At 57.6% G+C, this 27,191-nt stretch overlaps 1 protein-coding gene across 1 annotated transcript; it reads right to left on the reverse strand.

The window, feature by feature from the left end:
• Window positions 1-3,816: 3,816 nt before the first annotated feature.
• On the reverse strand, window positions 3,817-26,962 carry TEX264 (testis expressed 264, ER-phagy receptor). The gene is made up of 6 exons (XM_042823631.1): window positions 26,920-26,962; window positions 26,202-26,272; window positions 24,965-25,255; window positions 21,725-21,946; window positions 8,316-8,484; window positions 3,817-4,529 (listed from the first exon to the last, which is right to left on the reverse strand). The coding sequence occupies exons 3-6, from the start codon at window positions 25,241-25,243 to the stop codon at window positions 4,216-4,218; spliced, it is 984 nt and encodes a 327-aa protein (XP_042679565.1). The 5' UTR covers window positions 25,244-25,255; window positions 26,202-26,272; window positions 26,920-26,962; the 3' UTR covers window positions 3,817-4,215.
• Between the last annotated feature and the right edge of the window lie 229 nt (window positions 26,963-27,191).

The raw sequence follows: 27,191 nt of genomic DNA on the forward strand, positions 1-27,191 counted from the left end.
ACTGCCCGTTAAGGTGAGGGCAGCCAGGGCCCCGGCATCGAGGACGGAGCAGCGTGGTGGTGGCAGGGGGTCTGCTGCCCTATTGGAGCCTTCAGCACCTGGAAAAGCAAAGGGAAGAGGCACTGGGTCGGCTGGTCATGGGATGAGCTGGGGCTGTCCATCTGGGAGCTGTGAGGAGATGCTCAAGGTGGCTGAGCCAGGGCAGCATGCAGGTGTTTTGTGCCCCACCAGCCCGTGTCCCCCCCAGGAAGGATACCCTCAGTGAGAGCTGAGCACATGTGACAGCTCCAGCAGCAACCCAGGATCTGCAGGATGTAGCAAGTGACACAGATGTGGACAGACATGCAGGGCCACCCTGGCTGCCCAGCTCCCTGGGATGAGCTGGCACGTGTGGAGAGGCAGGCAGTCAGTGCTGCAGCAGTTCCAGGCAATGCAGCTTAGTGGCGGATAGCTTTTTGGGTTGGTTAAGCATTGGGAAAAGAGCCAGGGATGTCACCCAGGGGCTGGGACATCACCCAGAGCAGGGACTGAGGCAGACTCGATACCAGATCAGAGCCCCCTGACCCCAGTGCCATCTGCTCGGCCAGAGCCAGCTGCTCCATCCCAACGCAAGGGGCACAGCCATGCTCCCACCCTGTCCAGCCCCTGAGCCCCTTCCCCACTGGGTGCCAGCTCCATCCTGCAGTGCTCTAGAGGCTGTTCTCTCACCACCGCCCCTTCCTTCCTCGTACACTAAATTCAGAGATTTCAGTAGAAGTAAGAGCCAGGTTTGCTGGCTTCCTCTGCACAAACCACGGAGGAGCTGGGGAATCAAAGGCTTTTGCAACAGACAGGCCTTTTTTTGGCAGTAAATGAGGTCCCCTCAGAAATGAGTTGTCTTTTCCCACACCATGAGAGGGATTTGTTTCCCATTTAAAGTCAGCTGCTGGAATCCCACAGGGCCAGGGCTTCAGGGGCTGTGAAAGGAGGGGACCCCCTCAGCCTGACAGCCCCAGCCCCAGGTGGCCGCAGCTCACGGGGGGCTCCAGGTGGGACCCATCAGAGGAAGGGCATCTTCAGCTCTCCCAAAGGGCGCTCCCGAAATCATCAGCTCCATTAGGGAGGCAAAGATGGCTGCAGCCATCCCTGGAGCCGCTCACTGGGCTGACGCAGTGCTCTGGGGAAACTGGCCCTGGGAATAACTGGAGAAGATCTGGGGTGCGAAGCACCCGACTGGGCAGAGCCACAGCTGTCCCAGTGGCCACGGTGCATTGGGAAGGCTCTGCCAGCTCCCATCTGCTTGCAGCCTCCCTCTACCTGAAAGCATCAGCAATCAGGGATGTTTACATCACACAGTTGGTCCCGTGCTCCCCAGAGCACCCTGACACCTGCAGAAACGCAGGGAGGACCCTGATTGCTGCCCTGCTTTCAGGAGGGGATGCACATCCAGCTGTGATCACGAAGCTTTGCAGCCAGGACCCTGCCCTGGGCTCAGCACCGTGCATGCAGGTGCGCACCCGTGCAAGGTGCATGGGCAAGCACTGCGCGGGGGCTTGCACACAAGGCCATGCATTCTGCATGCACACCCATGCAGGGGTACCGTGTGTGCTCATGCCTGCAGCATGCGGGTAACGGGCCATGCCCTGCACAGGTCCACACGTGTGTACAAAGCGGCACGTTGCAGCGCACGCATGCCGTGTGGCCACACACACGTGTGCACAACGCCGGGAGCAGGGTGACACCTGGAAGCGCCTCCAAAACCTCCTCTCTTTAGGTCGATCCGTACATCGCAGCCACTCTTCCAGCCGGCGGGAGCAGAAGGGGAGGACGCAAAGAAGAGCGGCCGGCAGAACGTCAGGGTGCCCCTGCCCCGCCGCATCACCCGTGCGCTCGGGGAGGATGCGGGGTTAGCCGTGCACCCAGCCGGCCCGAAGCACCCCAGGGACCGGCAGTCCCCGGGGCAGCGAGCGAAGGGCAGGCGGGGGCTGTCCCCGCATCTGCCGCGCTGTCACCTCCGCAACCCGGCGCCGCGCACCCGGAGCCGCAGTCGGACGGGCCGGTGGCCTCGGCGTCTTCTCCGGGGCTCGCGGCGAAGCTCCCGGTGAACCCGCGGCCCCCGGCACGGTGCCGGCCCCCCGCCTCCGCTGTTCTCCCTCCGGCCCGCGACTCCCGGCACTGACAGCGGTGCCGCGGACCCGACGGCTCCCGGAGCGGCCGAGCCCCGTTCTCCGGGCACAGCCGCTCGGGCGGCCCGAGACCACGGCAACGAGTACGGCGGAGACGCGGGATCCGCAGCCCTTACCTGGGCCCGGCGGGGCTGCGCCGGGAGCCGGTGCCGATGCCGCTGCTTCTTCGGAGATGCTGCTGCTGCCGCCCGCCTCCCGCCGCCGCCTCTGACACTCCGCCAGCTCCAGCCCGGCGGAGCCGCTCCGCCCCCGGCCCCCGCCCCGGCCCGGCCCCGGGCAGCGGCACCCCGCGGGGCAGCGGTCGGGACACGGGCAGGGCGGGCGGGGACGGGGACGCAGCGAGACACCTTCCGGAGAGCCGCTCTGCCCCCGCGCCCCCAGCCGCCACCGCCGAGCACGGGGGTCCCAGCCCCGACTGCAGCCCCGCTGCCCACGCCCGGCACCCAAGCGCCAAACCCTGGGTGATGCTCCCCGAATGCCCCCCTCCAATTCGCAGTGCAGAGCTTCTAGGGGAGCAGCTCGGGCTGCAGTTACGGTTTCGAGACCTCGACGGACTCCACCGTTTGCCCAAATTTTTCTGGTAGCCCTTCGGCCGCCCAGCATCCCACTTTACTGCATGCATTCCCGCCCCCCCCTCCAACCCCCTCTAATATTGTGCCGGCAGCTTGACTGGCCCCAACTCCCAGCAGTCCTGTGGGCATAACACGGGTTTTGGGGCACAAGCCAGATGTGGAGATACAACCCAGGACATCCACAACAAAGCCCCAACCTCGGCTCTCGTGCAGCACCAGGTTGGAGCACCAGCACTGGATGATGGAGCGGGGCTCTGGCAGCAGCAGATGCCTTTGCTGGGGGGAGAGCAGAGTGGGACCAGCACAGCCAAAACCCCACTTCCCAGCCCAGCACGAGGCACCCAGTAGCAACTACATCCCACCAGGAAGCATCCTGGCTGCTGCTGCTTCAGCATTTCTGGCAGCAGAAGAACAACAGCAAAGATCCCCCACCTTCCATTTTCCATGGGGTTAGGGGACAAGCGGGGTTAGGAGCTGCTGTCTGCCTCCAGTACTCAGACTCAGCTGGGCATGAATATTTCAGGGGGCTTGGCTGTTTTGTAATAACCAGCAATAAAGATAAACACCGGGAAGAGCAATATTTTACCATGTGGGCTGGAGGAGTTTAATATTTCATCACTTAGAGCACAAAATATTTATAAATAATCTCCTGTCAATCACTGGATGAAGACTAACCGAGACCTTTCCAAGCCAGAGAGGGTACATCTCCCCACGAGGGACAGCCAGACCCCCTGCCCCTTGCTGCTGGCCCCGCTGCTGGGCTGCACACTGGGAACAAGCCTTGGGCTGCCAGGGGCACCGGAGACACCGGGGCAGGGGGTCTGGCTGTCCCTCGTGCTCCAGCACCGAACATTACAGGGTGAGGTGGCAGTGGGGTCAGGAGAAGAGGCAGTGCCCCAGTCCTTCCTCCCACAGTGAATGCTTGGGGTGAAGCTGGCAGCAGCAGGGGACGGTCCCCACAGCTGCTGTGGTGGGGACTGTGGGTGATGAGTAGGGCTGCTAAGGTGTAGGATAGGTAGGGGCAGTCCCCTGCTCAGCAAGGACAGCAGGCTGGCGGTCAGGAAAGGCAGCAGGCAGCATGGAGGAAAAGCATCCACTTTATTACAGACCCTGGAAACGCCTGTGGCAGGTCCAGGACAGCTTGACACTGGATGTTTTCATTTGCAGCAAAGGGAAAGAGAAGAGGGGAACAAAACAAACCAACCCTACTCATGGCTCTTTGGTGCTAGAGAACACACGTCCGTGTTGGCAGAGAGATGCTGTGGGTGAAAGGGGCACCAGCAGAGAAGGGGAGACCCATACTTCCCCCTGGAAATGCACCCAGGGGGTGCATGTATGTCACTGCCTGCACCCAGCAGCCCCGTCTGCATTCCCCTTCCTGCGAGGGCAGCAGCCCCAGGAGGGATCAGTGCCTGGAATGTCGTGGTGCCAAAGAAGGAGACAGGAGAGGCGCACAAGGCCGGGGCCCAGGTCCGGCTCTACTCTTCTCCTCGCTCAGCAGCGATGGGCTCCTTGGTCCACTTGTCTGTGAGCTCCTGGGATTCCCCGTAGCCCGAGGTGAGCAGCAGCCCCCCGCTGCCCTCCCCATCCCCAGCAGCTTCCAGGTCCAGCTCCTCGAAGGAGGAGCCGCTGGCTCCAGACTCGCTGTAGCTGTGCTCGCTGCGGTTGTCAGCCTCCTCCCGGCCACGACTGGTGGGGAAGGGCAGCAGGACAGAGGTGGCCACCGAGGTGTCCCTGCTGTCGGTCGTGGCCTCGATGCTGATGGAGCTGGCCTCGCTCATGGTGTCAGCCCCTGGGATGGAGAGAGAAGGGCAGGGTGTGAGTGCTGCAAGAGGAGGCTGGGTGCCACGTCAGCGTGTCTCTGAAGCCACCAAAGCCTGGAGAGTGCAGCAAAGCACCATTTGGGACCACCTGTAACCCTCGTGACCTGACCAGGCAAGCAATGGGATGCTGGTGGCCTCGCTTGTGCCACGTGCCAGGGATGACCCCCTGGCTTCCCAGAGGCGGACAGCGTTGTGCAGGGGGATGGGGCTGGGTGGAGGTGACCACATCCCTCCCTGCTTCCTGCCATGGGTGCTGCAGTGTGTGCCCTTCTTTCTTGCCCCAACTCCACGTCCTCTGACTCCCTGTGGTGAGCCAAACTGCTCTTGGGGATGGAAGAATGAAGGTGATCCCTGATTTGCTTGCGGTCATTGGCAAAGGTGCTGGCATGGAATAGCACAGGGTGTCTATGAGCAGGAGGTGGGTGCCCAGGGACTGGGAGCCCCCCCAGGCCAAGCCCACCACCCCTCCCTGTGTCACAATCTCATTAGCTCGGTCAACAACGCAATTAGGGAGTCGGCAATGAGACAAGAGTGTCAAATTGAGACCGGCAGCTGAGTGCTGTTGCCGGAGCAACCAGCTGGGAGACAAAGCCCTCCTATAAAACATTAATCATTTTTAATTATGACATCACAGATTCACATTGTTAATTATGACAACAGCAGCAAACGTCGGCCAACCTTCCATCCCCCTGCTGGCTGGTGCTGCCTTCGCCACCTCCTTCCTCCCCTCTCCATCTTCATCCTCCCACCTCTCCACTTGGGAAGAGAGCAGGAATAGCCCAACCAAAGGTGTAGGGGATCTGGGTGCTCAGCAGATCTGAGGATCTTGGCTGCCTGGTCCTGCTCATGGAATCAATGCAAGACACATCTCCAGCCTCCCTAAATGGCTGGGGTACCTGGACCAGGGTGGGGAGCAGTGAGGACGGTGTGGGTGCTGCCCAGCCACCCTGCAGCATCCCTGTTGTTTGTGCCCCAGCCCAGCATGGTGACACCACCTGGAAGGCAGAAGGAGCACAGCCTGTGCAGACACAAAGGGAGCCTCAACGTGGAGAATGCATTTCCTCTAAGTTTCAAGAGGTGTTCAGCAGGCTCCTGGGGAGGTGCTCACAGGGATGCCCCTGGCCAGACAAGTCAGAGGAGAGCCTCCAGGAAGGGGCTGGAAGGCAGCGGGGCCCTGGAGCCAGTGGGATAGTCCCATCCATGGCAAAGGCAGGCTCAGTAGCAGTAGGTCCCACTGCACACTGGGGCAGGGCTGAGCAGAAGGGGACGTCACCACAGCTGGGGCACACTGGGGTCAGCCAAGGGGAGAGCATGTGAGGACCACTGTGGGCTTTTGGGGTTGGGGATGGGATGTGATTAGAATGGTTGGGATGTGCAGCCCGATGCATCTTCACTGAGACTGTGGCTGGGCACCCATCCTCCAGGACATGGCACAGCAATGACTCCTCTCTTTCCCTGTGTGAAGCCTGAGAGCTCCTGGTCCCAGGCAAGGCTTCTCCAGGTCTCTACCTCAAAAAAAGTCAAATTTGGTCAAAAACCCAGTGTGGTGCCAGTGCTCTAAGGCAGCTCAGACACAGTCCACAGCAAGGCACAGAGCGTGGTGTCAGGGCTGAAGCTGCATCAGTTGCACCCACCACAGGTTCCTCGGAGAGCTGAGGGCACCGATCCTGCCAGGCCCTCCCCTGCCTGCACAGCATCTGCTCTGTGCCAAGGGGGCTGTTCTGGCTCCAAGCTGTCATGTACCCACGCACTGCAACATACAAGAGAAGACAAGCACCGGCTTGGGATGCTGAAGATGGGTGAAGGCAACCTACGACTGCTGGCACTCTGCTCTGAGAAGACGGCTGTCCTCGCCCCCAGCTGCCTTGTCCCTGCCCCGCTCCGAGGGCGACAATAAATAGCCACGCATCCCTTCAGCCAGGCGCTTTTTCCCTGCTCTGTCACTTCGGATCATGTTTGAGCAGCCCCAGCTGGTACATCTGCCCGATGCGGCAGCCGTGTCCTCCTCTGTGCAGGACAGGGCTGGCTTCAGTGTGCGGGGTGAGGGAAGGAGCCATTGCTCCTGGGGCTGGGGAGCTTCCTTGGGTAGAGCCCTGGGGTGAGCACAGCCCTGGCTCTCCTCCCATGGGCACTACTGCTGCTGGCAGCCCTCACTTCCAGGAGCATCCACATCTCACAGCTGGCGCTTCCCTCCTCCAGCTTCCCCTTCCACAGCTGGAGAGCTGGCTCAGCCCTTTGGGAAGCAGCCCCGAGTCTCTGGGGAGGGCCATGTGCACCGAAACCATCAGTGTCCATGTCGAGAAGGCCGCTCCTGTTTGCTTTCTCCTCCATGCACTGCGGTGGGGTCATACTGAAGAGCACAACCCTGGCACCAAACCCTTCGAAAACAATTAAGTAGTAAATAACTAATCATGATTGACACCAGACCCTGGAGAGCCATCAGTCGTTGCCTTTGCAAAGACCTCAGCGATGGCCCAGGAGGGACAGAGCTGGGGCAGGGGCAGCTGCACCACCCCGCTCATTGCACACATGCTGAGCCGTGCTCAGAGCAGCAGCCAGCATCAGCTCCATGCGTGCAGGGGTGGAAAGCTCCAGCTCAGGCTCAGCAGCACAGCCAGCAGCTGCCTCGCTCAAAGCCAGAGGCACTCAGCACCTTGCAGGATGAGCCCCAAACCCTTGGGATTTCCCCAGTGTCTCCTATCAGTGAGCAGAGTCCCTCCAGGCCAACATCCCGAAGCCTGTCCGTGCTGTGTCATGGCATGTATCATCACACGTGCAGTGTGACCCCACCGTGCTACCGGGCTGGCACTGGCACAGGCAGGTGCTGGGGACACATTTGGGGCCGTGGCAGAGACACAGCGCAGACAGAGCGCCCTGAAAACGCCGTGACTGCAAGCGCTGGGAAGCCACTCCAATTAGGCTCTTCATTCCAATGCTAAATGGACAGGGCTCTCAGAAAGCAATTCCCAGGCTTGCTTTTACGACCAACGCAATTAAGAATTAAAGCGATCCAAAACCAAAGATGTGTAAAAAGATTACCAGACCAGGGGCGAGGCGGCGAGGCGTGCTCCAGCCGCTGCACGCGCTCATGTTTCATTCATGCCCGTTAGGCACACGTGGGTGCCTGGTGGGGCCATGGCCGGAGCCCTGCCTGCAGCCCACAGCCCACAGCCTCCATCACGCTGCGTCCTACAGCCATGTGAGCACGTGGGCCAGCACGGCAGCCAGCACTTTGGGTTACTATAGCACTGCTGTTCCGCGCCTACAGCGATTGTGGTCCCTTCCTGTATAAATACACCCAGGCTCCAACAGATCTCTGCGAGCAGATGCTCTCGGGCAACTCCACCACCAGCTACAGAAACCTGGTATTTAAGTTCTTCACAATCCCAACATGTAACAGATGAAGATGAAATCAAGAAAGATGTATGTGACAAGGAGAAAAACAAGCCCAGCTGCAAGCAAACGCGTCGGCACCCAGCTCTGCTTTCACAGCCACGGGCCGGCGGTGCTGCAGTTGCACCAAGAGTGGCTTTATCCTCTACCATCAACAGGACCGTCTGCTGCCCAGGGCATGGCATGGGGTCAAGCTGTGCCACACTGCTCACAGTGATGGCATGAGGTGAACTGAGCCCTGGGCAGGAATCCGAACACAGCGCAGGCCCTGCTGCTCACAACAGCCAGGACGCCGGGACGCCACCTGGGGAGAGCTGGTGACACACGGAAGAACAGAGGAGCCCAAGTGCCAGATGTGCTACCTGTGATATCAGTCTGGGTGTCTTCGACCTCGGCTGCTGCCCTGCTCTTCCTCTCCAGCTCCTTCATCTCAGGAACATAGAAGTCCCCTTGGCGGGCGAGGGGGCACACAAAATAGATGCGGTCCTCCTTGTAGATCTCAATCCTGGGGTGGGCACACAGCTTCCTCTCCTGGAAGAGAGCATCAGACTGTCAGCCTCTGCGCACTCCGCCTCACCCCAACTGAACAGGACCCATCTGGCACCTTGGGCAGAAGTCCCAGTGCCCACTGTCCCCCCTGAGGTGCTCCTATTGGCAGCCCCCCACCATAGTGGGGTGCAGTCCCCAGAGGGGGGCCGTTTTGGGGATTTTTGGGGCACCTGCAGCTGCCCGCCACGTCCCCACGCCCGCCTCTCAGCAAGGACCCACGGCAGGCGTAGTGCTTCTCTGCTAATTAATATAATCCAGAAGCAACAGCTCCAGCAGCTCCTTTCAGAAGCACAAGGGCAGGGGGTTGGAGATGAAGCCATGGCATTTCAGACAGCCTCCCCTCCGCCTCTTCCCTCATTCCTCCCCACGCCTGCCCCTGCACAGCACAGGCTGCTTCCTGCTGGGTGAGTAACCCAAACCCCCTGCCGTGCTTGCTCTTTTTCTACTTTTCCCCTTCTCAGGTCCCTGAGGACCTTTTCTTATTTCAGGAGCTCCAGCACCAGCAGCACGGGCCGGCATCCCAGCGCTCACAGCCCGGAGCTCCCACTTGCAGGCAGGTGAAATGCAAACACACGCAGATCAGCACTGTGTTAAATAAAAGCAAGCTGGGCTGTTTTTAGCAACAGAGCAGGGGCGGCTCATCTCACTCTTGCTTTTTAAGCAACAAGCCAGGCAAGCATCCTCCCCACCACTCTGCCCCTTGTTCCACCAACCACAAGCCCAACTTCAGCTCGTTTTGCTATTTCCAGAAACTCCAACACATACCCGAGACGGATATTTCCAAGATTCACAGGTTTCTTGGATGCATCCAGCTGCCCCCCCACCACTTAACACAGACGGGGACAACACAAAGGATCTCAGAGCAAAGAGAACCCTACTGAGTCCATTTTCCGAGCAGCCTAAAGCCTCAGGGCTGAGGGCAGGCCTCAGGACACCAAGGATGCCCAATACGTGATTTCTTCCCTATTCACCCAATTTCTCCTAAAGCAGCTGGAGGGAAATCTCTGCCCATGCTGGGTGGCAGTCAAACAGACACTGGGAACACCGGTGCTGTGCCTCAGAGGGATGGCAGAGCTGGCACGTGGGATGGACACTGGGATGCCCAGCCAGCTCCAAGGGCTGAGTTCCAGGGGTCTGGGGCAGGGGACACCGGCAGCACTCTGCCCCCACCACTATAAACAGGCAGGATGAGCTTACCCCTTTCCCAGCTGCCTAATTTATGCTTTTGCAAATCAAGTTGCAATCCAGAACAGTGGTGCCAGCCCCTGCTGCTGCTGCTGCAGCCCAGAACAACCAGCCAACCAGGCTGTGTGGCCATCCTGAAAACAAGGGTCCCAAAAAAAACAGGGAGCACCCTGAGTCCAAAGGCAAAGGCACGAGTGGGAAGTGAACTGGTGAAAACTCAACAACGTGGCAAAACAACGGAGGAGCTCAACAGGCAATAGAGGGCTTTGCGGCTGAGAAGGAAGCCCCCCGGCTGGTGTGAGGCCAACAGATGGAGCAGCAAGGTGGACACAGAGCCCTCAAGGCAGATGAAATGCAGGCTCGCATGGGTGGAGGAGCTCAGCAAGGTGCCACCAGCGGGAGGCAGCAGGCAGGCTTCTGGCAGGGCAGCAGGAGCACAGTAAGTGGGGCAGAGCGGGGACTCGCCTCTTCCCAAGGTCGTGTGGCACCGACGGCGAGCTCACCCTTCCTGCACTACTCACAGCTCCTTTCTGCCCTTCCTGGGGATCTGACGTGTCACCTTTGGGGGAGGAATGCATCAGATTTAGGAAGAAGTTCTTTGCTCGGAGGATGGTGAGGTGCTGACATAGCTGCTCATAGCTCCTCCCATCCCTGGAGGTGCCCCCAGCCATGGAGGGGCCCTGGGCAGCCTGAGCTGGGGGGCAGGCAGCCCACGGCAGGGGTGGGGGCTGTGAGGTCCCTTCCAACCCAAGTAATCTGTGATTACTGCATACGATCCACACAAGCCACACATACCTCACAGACCAATGCTTCCAGAGTCCATGGGTTTGATGTTGACACATACGTCCATTCCAGATACACCAATCTTCTGCTTCACACAGAGCCAACCCACTGTCCCACCTTGGGGGTACGTACAATACAAACCCAGACACAAAGAGCCCCAATTGCGTGGAACTGAAAATCAGACACTAAAATTAGAGCTGGAGCTCAGCAAGCTGAAAGTGAGCCACCAGCCAGCCCTGCAGGGACGGTGCTGTGTGCCACATCCTCCTCCTCTCCTTGCACGCCCCACGCTCAGTGTGTCATCCCGCCTTAGCTCACACCACGAGCACTCTGCCACCAGGCCTGCACTGCTCCTGGCACTGCAGGGCAGCACTCCTCAGTGGGACAAGACTGGGCTCTGTCAGTGTCCACATAGACCTGCGAGAAGGGGCAGAGAGGACAAGGCTCCACCAGTGGTACCCACAGACAGGCTGAGAGATGGTGGGCATAACGTGGAGATGTGGACAGGGGGCAGGGCCAGCTGCTCTGGGTGGCCCCGTGGAGCAGAGGTGACACCAGGTGACCCCAGAAGTCTCCACCAGCCTCAGCTACACAGTTCTGGGACATAGCTCCTCAATGGGACACAGCCACCTGCCCACAATACTGGGACAGCTCTGCTTGCTTCTTCCCTTCAAAGCTCTTTGAGCTGCAAGGCATTGCACAAACAGAAGATGATACTGTGACCAAGAAAAACGTGGGCTGTGGGAGCTGCGAAACGCCCTGCTTGAGCAAAGGGAGAGTTTTTCATTTTCACCTCTGCAGAGGCAGCCTGTCATGCAATTTACACCTCGCCCTCCTGGTGCCTCTGGGGGCTGAGGAGCTGGGAAGAGGCTGGTGTTGGTGTGGCTGAGCCGTGGGACCGATCCCAAGCGGGCTGGGGTTCACAGCCCTTGAGATGCAGGAAACAGCTTCCCAGGGGGGCTGGGAGCTGCTGGGAGCTGCTGGGAGCAGCATGGAGCCATGGATGCTCTTCTGCAGGATGGACATGCAAATTTCAATTCTGCCTTCCTCCAGCCTTGCCACACAGACATGCTCAGGACCTCTTCTCCCCTGCTCACACAGCACCTGCAGGAAAAACCCTGCAGCGTGGTCAGCAGTAACTCCACCTGCAGAGAAGAGACCAAGAGAGAGCTGGTGTGTGCATCCCTGTGCTGTCAGGGACATATCTCATGCTCCCCACCATAGGACCTTCACCAGCAGAAGGAACAGCAGACAGAGCACATAATTCACAGCAATGGGGTCCTCCCAGCATCATGGGTATTGGTAGCAACTAGTCCTGGAGCAGAGAGTTTCAGAAACAAAGCAAGCGTTGCATTTGAAATAAGTTTTCTTCCCCAGCTCCCTAACACTCACTGCCAACCCATTCTGCCTTGTCCCAGCAATGAGAGCCATTTCTCCACAGCTTGCTGGTGCTCTGCTTTGTGCTTCACACTCCTCTCACTCCAGCTCAGCTGTCCGGACCACAACCCTTCCTATCTGTCTTTCTCCCCATCACTTCCACATAGCAGCTTTCCAAAGGGGACTTTGGGTGTAACCACTGGAAAGCTCAAACACCAGGTTTTCATTATATGACAAGGAATCTGCATAAAGCCACATAACTTCTTCTCACTCAACAAACGAGCTTTGGATTCCTGCTCCCATTCCCATTACCTTCATTGCTGAAGAGCACACAGCCCCAAGGTGCAGAGGAGCCCACAGGAGGCCAGGACCACAGCTGGAGGTGCTGCCTCCACGCTGCAGCACGGCTCTCCAGGGACCAGCGCTCGCCTTTCAGCCCTCAGAGGCTGCTTTTTCAGCATTAATCACAAAGCCGAAGAAGAGGTCGACGCGATGATCTCTGCCATCACGGATGACTGGAGCAGTGCTAAATTGCTTTGCTCTGTTGCCTTGGCAAGGCTGCCAGGAGCAGCAGCTGTGGCAATTTCTCTGCCTTGCGTCAAGGCAGAGCCTTAAAGCACCTGGCTGGGAAGGGATTCATTGCTGGAGTCTCCTACCCTACATGGGGCGTTACGTGGTGAAAAGGAGCCACTCTGAACCATGCATTCTTGACTAGGCTGAGATAAACCTACAGCACAGCAACACATCAGCCATGGGATGCCCAGGAGATCCTAGTTTCTTGTGGGGAAAGACCTCTCACAGCTGAGAGCCTGGAGAGCCAAGATACTGGTACCAACCCACATGGATTTCAGATTTGACATTTGAGTGTTTGCCCTTCCACATCACAAATAATGCTGCCATTTTCAGTCCTCTCACATCTCTGATGAAACTCTTTCAGTTTAAAACTAGAGCCCCAGTGATGTTTTGGGAGCACGAGCTCCCAACCGTGCTTGCCCACAGACACAGGAGATTTCAGTCACCAGAGCTCAGATCTGGGCTGTCTTCTCTGAATCTCAGAGCTCCACAGGTTTTCTGAAGGGTGTGCATCCCCAGCTGCTCTTCCACACCTTGGTGTCACCAGGACACATTCAGGACATGTACCACATTCACAACTCCGGAGAGAAAATGGCACAATGGGATAAAGACTCTCCTGTCCTTCCTCGGAACAACCTCATCTTTTTGCAACACTCCTGGCTCTGACAGAAGACATTTCATGATGAGCTGAAGTCAGTCAGCCTCGCACCACTCCTTCACAGATGAGAACACTGAAAAGGAGACTGTTTGAGGACTTCACCTTGCTGAACTTGTGCAGACCCAGCCACTAGCACAGTGTCCAATTCCCAAACAGGTTCTTGGTGAACAAAACAAGTCTTTCCCTCCCCATTGACAAGAAATTCACATCAGCCTAATTTAGAAGACAAGAAATACTACCACAGAGGAAGATCAGCCAGTTTCTAGCCTGGCTTGCAGAGCAGAAGGTAAGATGATCCTGATGTCCACCAGCCTGTCCCCAGCACATCTCTCTCAGACTCATCGGTGTGAGGTGCATCCCTGAGGCAGGAGGCTCTTCCTGCCGTCTGGCAGATGCAGCCAGAGGCAGAGGAAGGCTGCCCAACCTCCTGCTCTGTGCTTGAGCTGGACACAGCTGACAGGGATCACCCACAGCTCGAGGTGGCAGGATGCTCGCCCCGGTGACAGATGTCTCCTGTTTTAGAACTGGTGTTTTAAAGCAAGCCAAAACTCCAGGACAAGCTCCTTTCTGGATTTTTATCAGCCTGCGTAAGCAAACAAGAGAGACGTTTCCCTGCAGGGGTCCAGGAGCCCTGTCCAAGAGCTTATACCTCTTCCCAAAAAGCTGACGATCTGGAGGCCAACAGGAGAGAGTTGGTGATCCCAGCAAGCTCCAGTGCAATGAGCAGAAGAGATCAGCTAGCAGAACCCCAGAGTCGCTGGCCACATTCACAACCTGCCTCAGGGCATCCTTGAGGCAGGCAGTGCTGCTGGCTGACAGGAAAAGGCACAGAGACAGAGCCAGGTGCTGGAAAATCAGGCAGAGGTAGGGTGGAGAGGAGCCAAGGGCAGCCAACAAGCAGCACTGGGCAGTGATAGTCATGCCAGTGAGTCAGGCTGGCTTTGCACAGCCCCAGGTGGGTGTGGAGCCCAGGGAGGAAAACTGAGACCTGTGCTGTGACAGTGATCCCAGCCTCTTGCCTCTTCCATGCCCAGGTATAATAAATGAAATAAATAATCATAGATACAGCACTATTTTGGCAGCTGGGCGTGCTGACAGCCCTCCCATCACACTCCTGCTCTTCCTCCTCCTCCCCAGCAGCCACGTCTCACTAAGGCTGTAGTATGATCTGGAAGGGGTGAGCACTGCCAAGCGCCGTGGTACCAGGGCATGTGGGCAGGCAGGCAGGAGGGAAGAGGCTCACACACCCTGCAACCCCAAAGCCCAGCTTTCCAGCAGCCGCAGGCAGCAGGAAAGGAGGGCGGCAGCTGCTTTGGTGGCCCCTGCAGTCTGGAAACTTCTCTTCTGCCAGTCCAGGATCACAGCTTTGACTGTGCAGATCAATCAGATGAAAACAGAGAGATTAGGAAACAGCACAGAGCCCAGCCAGATTTTGCCCTTCCAAGAGCCTGCTCCCCTCCTGCACTTCCCCAGCACTCCCACGGGCAAGGGAACACAGTGGGCAGGTCCTGCAGCAATGTGGGTCCATCTCCTGAGCTGGTCAGCACAGAGATACCAGAGCAAACCTGTCTCCCACACCAACCTCTTGATGAGCTTTTGCCAACTCACAGTCTGGTTATCAGATCTCACCCCAAACTGTGAGTCCACACAGCATGAAAAGCAGAGCAGCTGGCCTCAGCAGATGATGGATATCCACCTTTCAGCATGTGAAGGAGCTGTCATCAGCTCCTGGCAGACATAAATCCTAGCCAAGAGTGCCTGGCCAGGGAAAAAACATTGGTGCCCACCATGGGAGTGGGCCCATAGCAGCCCCACAGCAAGCACCTGGCAGCAATCATAAAATGTACCAGAAAATGACAGTCTTCACTACCCTTCTCACTGCTGACTTTTAGGAGATGAGATATGGAGAAACTGGCCATGTTTTTCCTATCCCAAAAGCTGTACCTACAGTCTGCTCCATGTAACTGCAGAACTGTTTGTCTGTTTCTGGCTCGTCACTATGATGGCTTGCCCACTGGGGCTAACAGGCTCCTCTGATCTCTCACTCAAGCCAAACGTGGCAGAAGAGGTGATGAGAGAAGCCAGCTCGGGGCAATTGAATGTGGCTCACCTTTGAGCTGAAGCCCATGGTGCAGCCATCTCTTCAGCCCACTGTGGTATGGCAGCAGGACAGAACATCTTGCTCCATGCAGCGGGGCAAAGAGGAGAGGTGCCATCTGCCTGTTTCTGTTGTGTTCTAAGCTGCCCTGGTCCGGCTGGAGCAGAGGCTGCAATGAGCTGCCATGTGCTTGGACAGCAACAGAACCAAAGGAGTCTTGGTACCGGGGCTGCCCGGTGTGCCCCAAAGCCTGCAGCAGGACTGGATTTGTGACAGCAGGACTGGATTTGGCCCCATGCAGACACCCCAGGCCATCCCAGCAGCCACCAGACCCGCATATTGACCCAACAGGAAAGCATGATGCGATGTCTTCTCTCCCCCAACATTTTATATCTAACCAGGACTGAAAAATCGTAAGTTAGTCACAGCACAACTGTACTTTTTCTGGACATAAAAATGCCATTACTTTCAAGTCTATTATCTCGCTGCTCTGCGGGTTTCAAAGCAGGAGCTTCACAGCGATGGAAAGTGGGGCAGCTGGCGTTGGCTGGGAAGAAGGAGGATTTCTAAGCTGCAGTTTCCCATTTGTTCAGGCTCATTTTGCTGTTTCACGAGGCCGGCACAGCTGGCAAAGGCTCAGAGAGGTATGGGGAAGAGCAGCCCAGGAGAAACTCATTAGGCCTCTGCTAAAATAATTGTGGAGAGACAGACCCAAGGATTAATTGACAAGCTGGCGAGGAGGGAAGGCCCAAAGGCTTGGGACGGTGTCACTGCCCGAGAGAGCTGAAGCCACCTCAAATGCCTGACGAGGAGCTGACTGCATCCTCCGGGATGCTCTATAAATACATTCGGGGGAAAGCACACGTACAGATTGAGTCCATGAAGAGATCTGACAGAAAAGCGCTGTAGTATTTTACTCTCCCTCCTTGCCCAAAGCAAGCATTTCAGTGCTCTCTCTCTCTTGGACAGCCACGTGAAATATCCCTGCCTTTGTCCATGATCATTAATCCTCACTGCAAAGGCGATGGAGGAACGGATCTTTGTGCCTGAGTGGATCCATCTCTGTGACAGTTTTGCATGGCTAAGTCTTCACAAGGCTGCAAAGTTGAAGTTTGCAAAGCTGCATCTAGGAAAGCATGGCAGCTTCTGCTCTGCTCCCTTCTGGGGGTGTAACAATGCCCACCTGAGGAGCGTTGTGCAACAGCACAGGACAGAGCAGCCACAAAGCTCTGTCTTCCAGGTTGCGGTCTCTCCAGGGCTGGAGCTGGGGATGAGCTGGCTCAGATGCTCCTGGGTGCTGCCCCAACCCCACAGCTTGCGCAGCCAGCCCCAGCAGACCAACTGTGTACATCCCACATGTCCCTCACACTGCCAGGATGTCCCACAGTCACAGCAAGGAGCAGCCAGACACCTCCCAGCCTGGGACAGGGCATTTCAGACCACAAAGGCTTCATGAGAGCACCCATCCTCACCCCAGCAAGGGTCCAGCTGCCCCCAGCCTCAAGAAGAGGCGATGGCAATGACAGAGCACAGGACAAGGGTATGGCAGCCTCATCCACTGGCAGCCCACATCCCACACAAGCCGCTGCCCCAGCTGAGATGTGGCTGCAGCTGCATCTTGGGAGCTCCATGGCCGATGTTCACACTGAGTCAACAAGAAGTGGGGATAAAACGGTGATTTCACACATGAGACAGACAAAGCGTGGAGGCAGGGAGCTTCTGCGATTACTGGAGCGCAAAGCTGGCCAGAAAACCTCCTTCCTGCTCAAAGCAGCGATGCCTCAGAGCTGCAGTTTTACACCTGCCCCCATGCAGCAGAAGCAAAGCAGGGGAAGGGTGAGTGAGGTGGAGGTGCCTGAACAAACCTCCGACTTGAAGGGCGCTCAGCGCTCGGCCACAGGTCAGCTATCCGCCCGCCAGGACACTCAGCAAAGTGACAGCAGATGAGCAGCAGCCCGGGGCTGCCAAATTTCCCCCAGAGAAGTGGGAAAGTTGGGAAGCCTGCTGTGAATGGCAGGAGACGTGACGCAGAGCCCCAGCTCCCCATATGTTCCATTAGCCGCACAGGAGGAGCGCGCTGCTCTGCAGAATCAGGTTAGAGGCAGAACCTGGCTGCACAGTGCTGACCCCAACACGGGTCAGGAGGTGCCAGTACCACACAAGCCCTCCAAGCTCTCCACCTGCAGGAGGAGCAGGGCCCCTAGCTCCCATGGAGTGGGCAGTGCGGTGTGGGGGGCTGCTGGCATGGCAGCACAGAGCCCTTGGATGTCAGGAGAGGATATAGAGGCTTAGGGATGTGGCACGGTGAACAAGACCCCAAAAAAAGCCCTTTTGCCCTGCCCTCACACATGCTGCATCTTGGGCCTCCTTCTGAAGGCTTGGGGCACTCGTACTCACAGGACAATTGCTGAAAACATACATTAAATAGAAATTGCTGTGAATGCATGAAGTGATGTGATCTGACACGCAGCTGGGGGGTGCCAGCTATCGCCGAGCCTTACTGCAGAGCAGCAGCCAACAACCAGCCATCAGCAGGGGATGAATACACCCACACAGACATCGAGACCCCCGGGCAGGACAGGGGGCACAGAGGGGCTGGGACTGTGCTGTGCCACCTGCACTCAGCTAGGATCCAGCAGTGCTGGGCACACAGCACCGGCATGCAGTCACAGCATCAGTGCTGGAGGGGAGATGGAGATGGGTGGGAAAACCTTGCAGCTTGTCCTGATCCTGAAATCATCTTCCCCTAAAATGAGAGGAAACATAAAATGGAAGCATACGAGCTGGTTTTCCAAAAGGGGAATATAGTTACAAAGCGTGAGAAGGGGGTCCTGTGCTTGCCTGCCTTGCCTTTCCTAGCTCTGCTGCTGGCTGCCACTAGTGGGGCAAAGCGGGGATGTGGAGACATGGCATGGAACACAGGGATGTGGCTTTTTTCTGACTCCCTGCTCTGGGCCAGATTGTGGTGCTGAGGTCAAGGAAAAAAAAAAACCAACAAAAGACAAAGGGAAAAACTGCCATCCTACACTCTCATAGGGCCAAGCACACCTCCAAAATACCTCCCCCAGAATACAGACCCCTGCCCTGTGTCCCTGCCAAGCCCCAAGCCCACAGCCTGTCACAGTGTCAGCACAGGTCTTGTCTCTACCATCAAGATGTACAGGACATGCTGAACCCTCTGTGACTCTCCGAGACTTTCTTCCCATTTTGATTTGATGCACAGGGATCACTTTACCAGAAGCGTCCAACCATCCCCTGCCTCCCTGGGGCTGCCTCCCAGCACACTTGTTGGGAAGCACTGGGAAGAAAACTGCCAAAGCTCAGGGCCAGGGTCACTTCTGCCACCCCAGGCATTGCTCATCCCCTCAGGACAAGCAGGAGGGGACAATGGGACATGTACTGGTTCCCAGCTGCAGTATGACCAGCAGCAACCAACCCAGCAACAGCTTGCAGCCCCCGGCGCTTGCACAAAACAAGCTGGTATTTTACAGGGCTTCATTTGCAGAGCCTGAAATAAACAAACAAAATCAGCTGGGAGAAGGAATTTAAGCAGGAAAATGTCACAATAATTGAGCGCTCTGTGCAGCTGCCAGCCCTCTGACCCCAGCTCCTCTCGCACAGTCCTGCAGAAAGGATGCTCTGCAGTTCTGCCTTTAGAATGCAGACGGGCTGGGATGGGAACACAGCTCTGAAGACAATCATTTATAATAACAAGCAGGAGAAGTGTGACCTTGGCAAAGCTGAATAAAGCCAGAAGCTGTAGGAACAGGGGTAAGGGAAACAAAAGGAGAAGTAGGAGATGCTACAGTGCCATGTAAGCTCCTGGCACTGAGACCCCGCTCTGGGTTCCCAGTCCTTTGTGGACAGAACAAGGGAGGATGTGCCCTGAGAGCCATCAGCACCCCACAAGGCCATGGCTGAAATCAAGTGTCCTCTCCTGCAGGTGGCACTTCAGAGAGGCTCCTGAGCTCGAAATGGGATAAAAACAGGAACCCAGAAGAGGTTGGAAAATATGTCAGTGAGGCTTTACAAGCCCTGTATGTTTGATGAGAAAAGAGAAGAGTAAAAGAGATGACTGCATCCTAAACTACCTCAGCCGACAGGAGGAACAGAGCTCAGCCAACACGCGCTTCAAGCCAGTGGGTAAAGGAATTATGAGATTCCCTGGCTAGCAGCAAAAACAAGGCATGAGTGCAGCCTTCCCAGCAGCAAGAGCAACACCTGGCACAGGGACTTGGGAGCACACTGGGGTGCCCTGCAGATGGAGCAGGAGCTCTGTAGTACTGCAGAGCACCTCTCCTTCCCTGCTCCACCTGCATACCAGCCTTGGTTAGAGCACACACCTCCACCAGCCCAAGCCTTCTACCCAAAATACCAGGGAAAGAGAGCTGCTGGCTCCAGCAGTCACCTGGGGCTGCAATTAGTGCCTCTCTGGCTGCCCACAGAGCCCCAGGGACAGGCAATGCCAGGCTGCCCACTGCGCAGGGCTCGCCAAAGCAGTGCATGCAGCCCTCTGCAGAGAGCTAATTAAACCTGAGCCAGAGTAAACACTGCTTGAAATGGCAGGAGGTCGCCGTTTAATAACTGGCTCCCTGAGCTGCTAGGGATGGTCACTCCAGGGATGGGCTTTGTGGGAGCTCTCCATCACCATCCCAGAGTGGCTGGGGGCACCAAGGAGCAGCCGCTGCCATGCTCAGGGCCAAGCACAGAGCCAGGAGTGGGCTCAGACTCCAGCTGGACAGACCCCAGCTGTCACCTGCCTATGCACAAACCCTGGCCCTGGGACATCTTGGCCACGCCGTGTCCTGCACTGTGCCAGCCCATCTGCCTTCAGCCTCTCATGAAGGGAAATATCTCCTTCAGATTTTACCGTTTCTTAGGCAGAGAGGTCAGGGCTGAAGCCAAGGCAGGCTGTGCACTGCAGCACAGCATCCTGTCCCCCAGTCTGGGAAGGGCACTCCGACCTGATGCTCAAGGGCTGCTCCCACCACCCCGCTCTCAGCCAGCCCCCAGCCCTGGCACCTTCCCCCAGTGCACCTCCCCAAATGCCTTCTCTATTTCTCAACAACCCCAATGCCCTTTCCCCACCCTCCCACACCTCTTCTCTCTCTCCACTCCCAATTCTCATGACTACACTTGAACCAGTTCCCTTGCCCACTCTGCTCTGTCACTGCCCATCTGCACTCCCCAAAGGCTGCCAGGAGCAGAGGATCCTGCACCTCACACCTGACCCCAGATTACATTAACAGCAACCACGCTGCTTAAAGCGGGTGCAGCATGAAATAAATAAATAAAGCAGAGCTGTCTCGCTGCCGTCTGGGGTTGCTCAAGGGAGCTGGGCACTGGGGGTGGGATGAAGGATGCTATTTGGAGAAGCTGTCTCCATGGCAACCCCCATTCCCACCACAAACCAGGCACAGGTCGCCTGTTTCCATGAAAGTTTCCCCCTCTCTCCTTCCCCTTCCCCAGCCAGAGTCAACACCACCTGAGCTGGGAGCAGCACTACTTACAGGTCCTGGCCAGGTAGCACAGACCGGTGCCAGTATCCCAAGTCAGGCTTGGGGCTCCTCCCATTGCACCCTGAGACTCACTGGGGCTGAGCGATGCTTTCTTCCCTGTGAACCCAGTGCAGGGGTGGTGGTGATCGTGTCAGAGGTGTGCCTGAGGCCAGAGCACTTGGTCTGGTCTAGATGGCAGGGATCAAGATGTGTCCCATCCTTTCCGAACACTGCTCAGCATGCTGTGTGGGATTTCAGATGATTATTTTGTTTCACAAATGGCTGCTCTCCTTAGAAGCCACAGGGTGCTCCCAGCACAACCTATGGGTCCCTTTCCAGCCTCAATTTCAGGCGCAGATGTGTTCACCAACACCTGTCCCCAAGCAACGGGGTGCCCTCCCCACGTCACAAGCCTGCTGCCCCCTCCCCGTGTGTCTCCACCACAGCCATGTGTCCTTCACAGGGCTGGCAGCACTCTCTACGCCTCCACACTGAAGCAGCCAGCACGTCCCTGGGAGGGGACAGAGAGGACAGGGCACGAGGAGGGGGACACGCATCACAGGGCACAGCAGCAGTGGTGGCAGCCGGGGTTTGGGCATCCCTGGGCAGACACCATGCCCAGGAGCACGGCCAAGGGCTGGCACCCAGGCAGCGATCCCGTAGTGCGGCGCGGGCTGGAAGATCCGCATGGTTCTCCCGCAGGGCTGGGAGTTTCGCCAGGAAAAGCAAGTTTATAAATAGTGAGCTTCAACACGAACAAACGAAAGCGACGGAACTCGACAGCCAGATAAGCTGCAGGCTGAGCACTGTCCCCGCCCCAGCATCCTCCCTGTGGAGGAAAGATGTTCCCCTTCCTTCCTCTACCCAGCAACCAGAACCCTCTGCAAAGCCCCAGTCTGCAGGTATCACATCCCATGAGCTGCTCAAAAACACGCTTGCCACGGCTGCACTGGCAGCAGGAGCAAGCTAGCAGATGGCTCCCAAAGGACAGGGAGCAGGGAGTGCAGTCACTGCTCACTGCATGACACTCCTTGCGCCACCAATGCTTACCTTGATGTAGGTGTCCAGGGCTGGGTGCACACGGTTGACTGCGAGATGGATGGACAGAGGCGTGGTGAACGGGAAGCTTGCCATGACCACGTGGCTGGGCGTGGGGAAGGTGAAGATTTTGAAGCCGTACTTCTGGAACCGTCTGATCTGCTCTTCTGATGGCTTCGCATCCCCCTCGCTCAGAATTCGGCCGATGGCAAAGCGGCACTTCTCAGGAGACACCTGGTGGAAGGGACAGAGGAGCAGCATCAGGAGAGCAGCTGAACACCATCCAAGACCCAGGAGATCAGTACACATCAAGCTGGTACCTGCTCCCCACAGAGCCTGACCCAGCCTCAAAACCAGCCATGCTCTCCAGGACAAGAGTGCAGCGCAGGCACACGCTGGCTGCTTGACACTTGGCAGCCATGCAGAAAGCACATCGCGTGGCCTCTGCCACAGCGCCCCGCTTTAGGGGTGGGGAAACTGAGGCAGAGAGCTGCTGTCACCTCCACATGGCAAAGCACACCCAGGTGGAGGTGTCCTTTTATGTTTCTTCAAAGTGCCAGCTCTCAGCTCACTGCATGACACACTGCAGGGACACACTGGGCACAGGGGGGCCTGCCAGCTGCCCCTGAAGCTCTCCAGGCTGCTGGACAGACAGAAGACAGAAGGTCAGCAACCAGGAGAGCTGCCTCCTGCTGAGCATGTCCTTCTGCTGCCTCCAGAGCTGGAGGGCCACAGCCTCCAAACTCACCCTGAGCAAGGCTGCACAACTCCCCAGACACCGCCAGGATGTCTGACAGCAGCAGTGAAATGGACAGACGGACACTCTCCAGCAACCAGCATCACAGGACTCTCATGCCTCCCCTGCCTCTCAAGCATCCTCCAGCACTATATGAAAGATAGGACATCCCAGAGAGGAAATGAGCACAGAGGATAAGAGAAAAAACAAGAGCAGAGCATCAGGAGCAGCAGCATCCATCAGCAGGCAAGATGGCTCACTCTTGCCCTCGTGTGCTGCAAGAAGGAGCTGCAGATGGGCTCTGTGCAGCACCCTGGGAAAGGCTGGAACAAGGAGATTCTCCTCCACAGAGCAACAACTCCTGTTTTGCTGCATCGGACAAGGGATGAATGGCATCCATAATAGAAAGGGAAGCTGCTCTTGGTCTCCAGTGCATCACAAGGTCCCCATTGTGGGTGCAGGAAAGCCCCAGCATCCCCAAATCCTCGCACAAGAACAGATAAATGGCAAGAAGAAAGGTTCAGCAGACACCCCATCTGCCCCAGCTATGGGATCAGAGCAATGAAAAATAGACCAGACACTGAGCAAAGACCCAAGGAACAGGAAGGTGACTGTCCCTGCTCACTGGAAGTGCTTTAGCTGGCCAAGTGCCACGTACAGCATCTTCAGTGCACACAAAGTCAGGAAGTGAATCTCCTCCTGGGCCACATCCCCATCCAATGCAGAGTCAAGACAACAGGGCACCTTGTTAGAGGCACACCCAGGAAGAAGTGGAAGGAACTCCTTTGTACTTTATGACCATGTCCCCCAGCCTTACAGGCACTCTCAAGTGTGGGAGTGCACTGGGGAGCATTTTGGCCTCATCCACCAAGCACTGGGGCAGGGCTGGGTGCAGAGCACCAGCAGGCAAGGGGCCCCAGTGCATGTGCCAGGCTGAACTTGGGCAGAAGTGCTGGGCTGGAGCTGAGCAGCAGCCTGCCTGCCACATCCAGCCCCTGCTGAGCAGCTATTTTTGTCCCTGCCAGAGGTGGGAGAAGCCTTTTGGGTTGCTAAATATTGAATAAAAAGGAAAAAAAAAGAGAGTATTAATATTAATCTTGTCCATTAAAACGCTTATAGCACTGCTGGCAGGGGTTCTGCAGCACTCAAAGCCACCAGCAGTGCTTTTCCTGCTGCTCCCCTGCTCTGGCGGTCCTGCCTTTCCTCCTCCAGGGTCACAAGCCAGCCCATGAGCAGGGTGGCCAGAGCTGCAGACACCCAGCAGGAGCCCAGCAGTCACCTTACTCTTCCTGCCACAGCACCAGGACCAGCAGACTGCCACAGCGTGAGCCCTGGACCCAGTTCTGTGCTCCCCAATGCTGGGGAGGCATGGACAGAGCAGAGGAGCCCAGGGAAGGGCCGCCAAGTGGATGATGGCATTGGAGCATCTCTCCTGGGAGGAGAGGCTGAGAGAGCTCGGAATGCTCAGCATGGAGAAGGGGAGGCCCAGGGGCTCTTGTCTGTGTCCAAAAGTCCTGCAAGGAAGGGGCAGAGAGCACAGTGCCAGGCTCTGTCAGTGGTGCCCAGGGGCAGTGGGAGGCAGTGGGCACAGCCTGGAATATAGGAGGCTCTCCCTGAGTCTGCAGTGCACCCCCCGAGCTGCCCTGGCAGATGCATGCAGAACCATCAAAGCTCAGGTCCATACAACATAGAAAGGGAATTCCTGCCACCACGCAGAGCCCTGGCACCTCATGCACCTCCTGCCATCCCTGCCTGATTCTTTTGTAACACTCATTCTTCTGAAGTCACTGCTGACACTTCTGATGCACAGACAGGCACAGCCTGCAGGGTGGCACCCAGCACTGCCCCACACCCTTCCAGCACAAGCCCACCCAGAGGCCTTTCATCCTTCAGCAGGTTCCAGTGTGCTTTGCTTTGCAGTTACAGTGCTGTTTCATCAGCCAAGAGACTTCAGCATGCACCTGTTGAGGCTTCAGTGAGAACACTCAGGGGATGATTACAAGGAAGCTCAGGGACAGCAGCAGAAACAAGAGGAGGAATGTGGGTATGGATCCAGCAAGCCAAAGAGACCACCTGCTTTGAGATCATCTGTGCAGATGTTCAAGAAATGCAGCGGTGTGCCACATGTAGGGACATGGTTTATTGGGTAAGGTGGTAATGGGTTCATGGTTGGACTTCGTGATCTTTAGAGGTCTTTTCCAACCATAATGACTCTATGAATCTATGACTCTATGAGGCACAGAGCTGGGGAATGCCTTGCCATGAGATGACATGAGGCACCAGGTTCTGCTCTATATTCAGAGCAGAGGTAAGGCTTGGGCAACAGAAGATGTCAGTGACAGCAACTTTCGTCACCTGACGAGGATTACCCAAGAAACCCTCAGCTTTCAGGTGCCTTGGCACACAGATCACCCTTTGCAGGTCTGGAGACCTGACGAGCCCCCAGTGCTCTCCAAAGCAGGACAAGCCACGGGTGCCTCTGGCACCGTCAAGGGGCTGCCTTGCCCCAGCCTTACCGTGTGCGGGTTGTCGTAGTAAACACCAATGGAGCAAAGCTTCGAGGAGATGCTGCAGCCATCAGTGAAGAGCTGCCCCGACTCTCCATAGGGGCCCACCCGGAACTTGTAGGCCAGCGTGATGCTGCCGACGGGCGGCGAGCCGGCGCTCACCACCACCTCTGTGAAGAGCCCTGAGTAGACGGCGAAGGCAAAGATGGTGAGCAGCAGCAGCACGACCAGCACTGCGATCAGCCCGAGGAGCATCCAGTCGGACATGATGGATGGGTGGTGCCTCATCCGTCCTGTGTGCTGACAGCGAGAGCAGAAAGAAAAGAGAAAGGGAGTTAAGGCAGTGCTTGTACAAAGTGCTCAGTATATAAACCCTCTGCCAAACTCCCTTGTTCCAGCTGGGTCACCAGACACCAATTATGTTGCTGTGGTGCTTCCCAGCAATTAAGTGGTTGTGGGGGTGGGGACAGAAAGACACTGTCCTCACTACCAGGAATCATCCTCAGCACCAGGAACCATCTCCAGTACCAGGAACATACAAAACAGCCTGCCTACAGCCTGTGCCTGAGGGGGATTGACATGCAGTGAGGCTGCATCACTGCATGGAGATCGTCTGCACAGTGCTGGGCTGGAGATTATGGCTCCATAAACAAATAATTTCTTGTTTCCACAGTGCAGACTCTGTATTTGGGCCATGACCCTTTGCCTAAAGGCCTTGGGCTACAGCAGAGGATTTGAAGAACTAAGAAAGGATGGAGCTGGTTTGGGCTGAGCCCCATGCATCAGGATCAGAGCAAGAGGCTCAGGTGGAAGAGCATCCCCACCACACCACGCTGCAATACATTGCTACTTTTCAGTACAAATGGCTTTTTTTCATCTCCAAGTTTCTATAACCCAAGCCTTCCTGTTCTGCCCCACAGTGCTCCTCCCAAGTGGGCCACGGCTCAACCTCTCCCCAGCATGCCCTGGGGAGAACAGTTAAACCCAGCACAACAGAGCTGTTTGTGCCATGCCCTCCCTCAAAGGACAGCACTGATGACAAGGGTTGTTTGCCACAACCCTTCGGGATTCCTCGCTGCAGCAGTGCTTGAAACCCACACTGCAAATAAACAATCTGCCTCAAGCTTGGTGTGACAAACACACTTGGTCCAAGAGGAGCTTTCCACCTCCGCCACTGTTTGCTCAGCTGAGGAGGAACCACATCCTGGTAGAGGGGCTCAGCACGGCGCTCACCAGCCCCACTCACCTGCGAGCCAGCCACGTTTGGCTAGGAGCTGCACATGATCTTTCCCCCACACAGCCGCAGGCCCCACACCTCTGCAACAGGAAAAAATACATGTCACTGCTTCCTCCCCAGCGCAACGTAGCAAATGCAAAACTCATAGGGACGCAGAACCGCATCCAACCGCTCCCGAGGCGCAGCGTTGCCCCATGTGCGAGCGGGAGGAGCGCCCTCCGAGCCCCTCTTCCTGCGGCCCCGCGCGGGGATCCAAGCACGACAGCGAGGCCGCGCAGCAGGCACGGACGCGGAGGGGCTGTGGGTGCGGCTCCCCAGCGGCCACATCGGGGGAACGCGGAGCACCGAATCCACGCGTGACTTCCGCGGCCCGGGGCCGCCCTGCTCCGCGCACGCGTGGGTTTTGCCGCGTCTCCCCGGCCGTGCCCTGCCGGGCTCTGACCCCGGTGGGCCCGGAGAGGCTCCGGGCCGTAGCGGGATCCGGGCGGCGACACCGTCCTCCCCGCCGGGTCTCCGCCGCCCGTGGGCAGCCCCGAGCCGCCGCCCGCCGTCTCGGAGGGGCCGGAGCGGGGCCACCGTCGCGCTGAAAGCTCGGCCCGGCGCGTCCTAGCCGGGCCCGGCGTCCCAAGGGCCAGCCCCGCCCCGCACCGGAGAACGCCGCAGCGACAACAGACAGCTAGGAGCCCCGCTACACCACGGACAGCCCCGGCGGGCTCCAGGCACCCACCTGGGCCGGGCGAAGACCCCGCCGCCGCCGCTCCGCACCCCGGCCCCGCCCCGGCCCGCCCCACGCGGCTCTGCCCCCGCCCATCGCCTGCACGGAGCGGCTCGGGAGCGCGCGATCAGGCGGGGCTTCCGGCACGGGCGGGGCTTCCGGCAGGGGGCGGGGCTTCAGACGGGGACGGGCGGTACTTTCCGCCTGCTGGGGGAAGCGGAAGCGTTGTGCGCCGCGGGCAGCTCTGCCAGGTGAGCTGTAAAGAGCGGAGCATTTCCCATCAG

Source organism: Centrocercus urophasianus, unplaced genomic scaffold (assembly GCF_019232065.1).
Source record: "Centrocercus urophasianus isolate 14NV4802_14NV808 unplaced genomic scaffold, USGS_Curo_1.0 seq_22, whole genome shotgun sequence".
In the NCBI taxonomy this organism is placed as follows: domain Eukaryota; kingdom Metazoa; phylum Chordata; class Aves; order Galliformes; family Phasianidae; genus Centrocercus; species Centrocercus urophasianus.

Bases quoted from the DNA above. Each gene is read 5' to 3' on its own strand.
- TEX264 (XM_042823631.1), bottom strand. From the start codon at position 25,243: ATGAGGCACCACCCATCCATCATGTCCGACTGGATGCTCCTCGGGCTG. The intron at 21,947-24,964 runs GTAAGGCTGGGG...CCCTTCCACCAG, and splicing joins ACTACGACAACCCGCACACG to GTGTCTCCTGAGAAGTGCCG. The intron at 8,485-21,724 runs GTAAGCATTGGT...GCTCTCTTCCAG, and splicing joins CCCTGGACACCTACATCAAG to GAGAGGAAGCTGTGTGCCCA.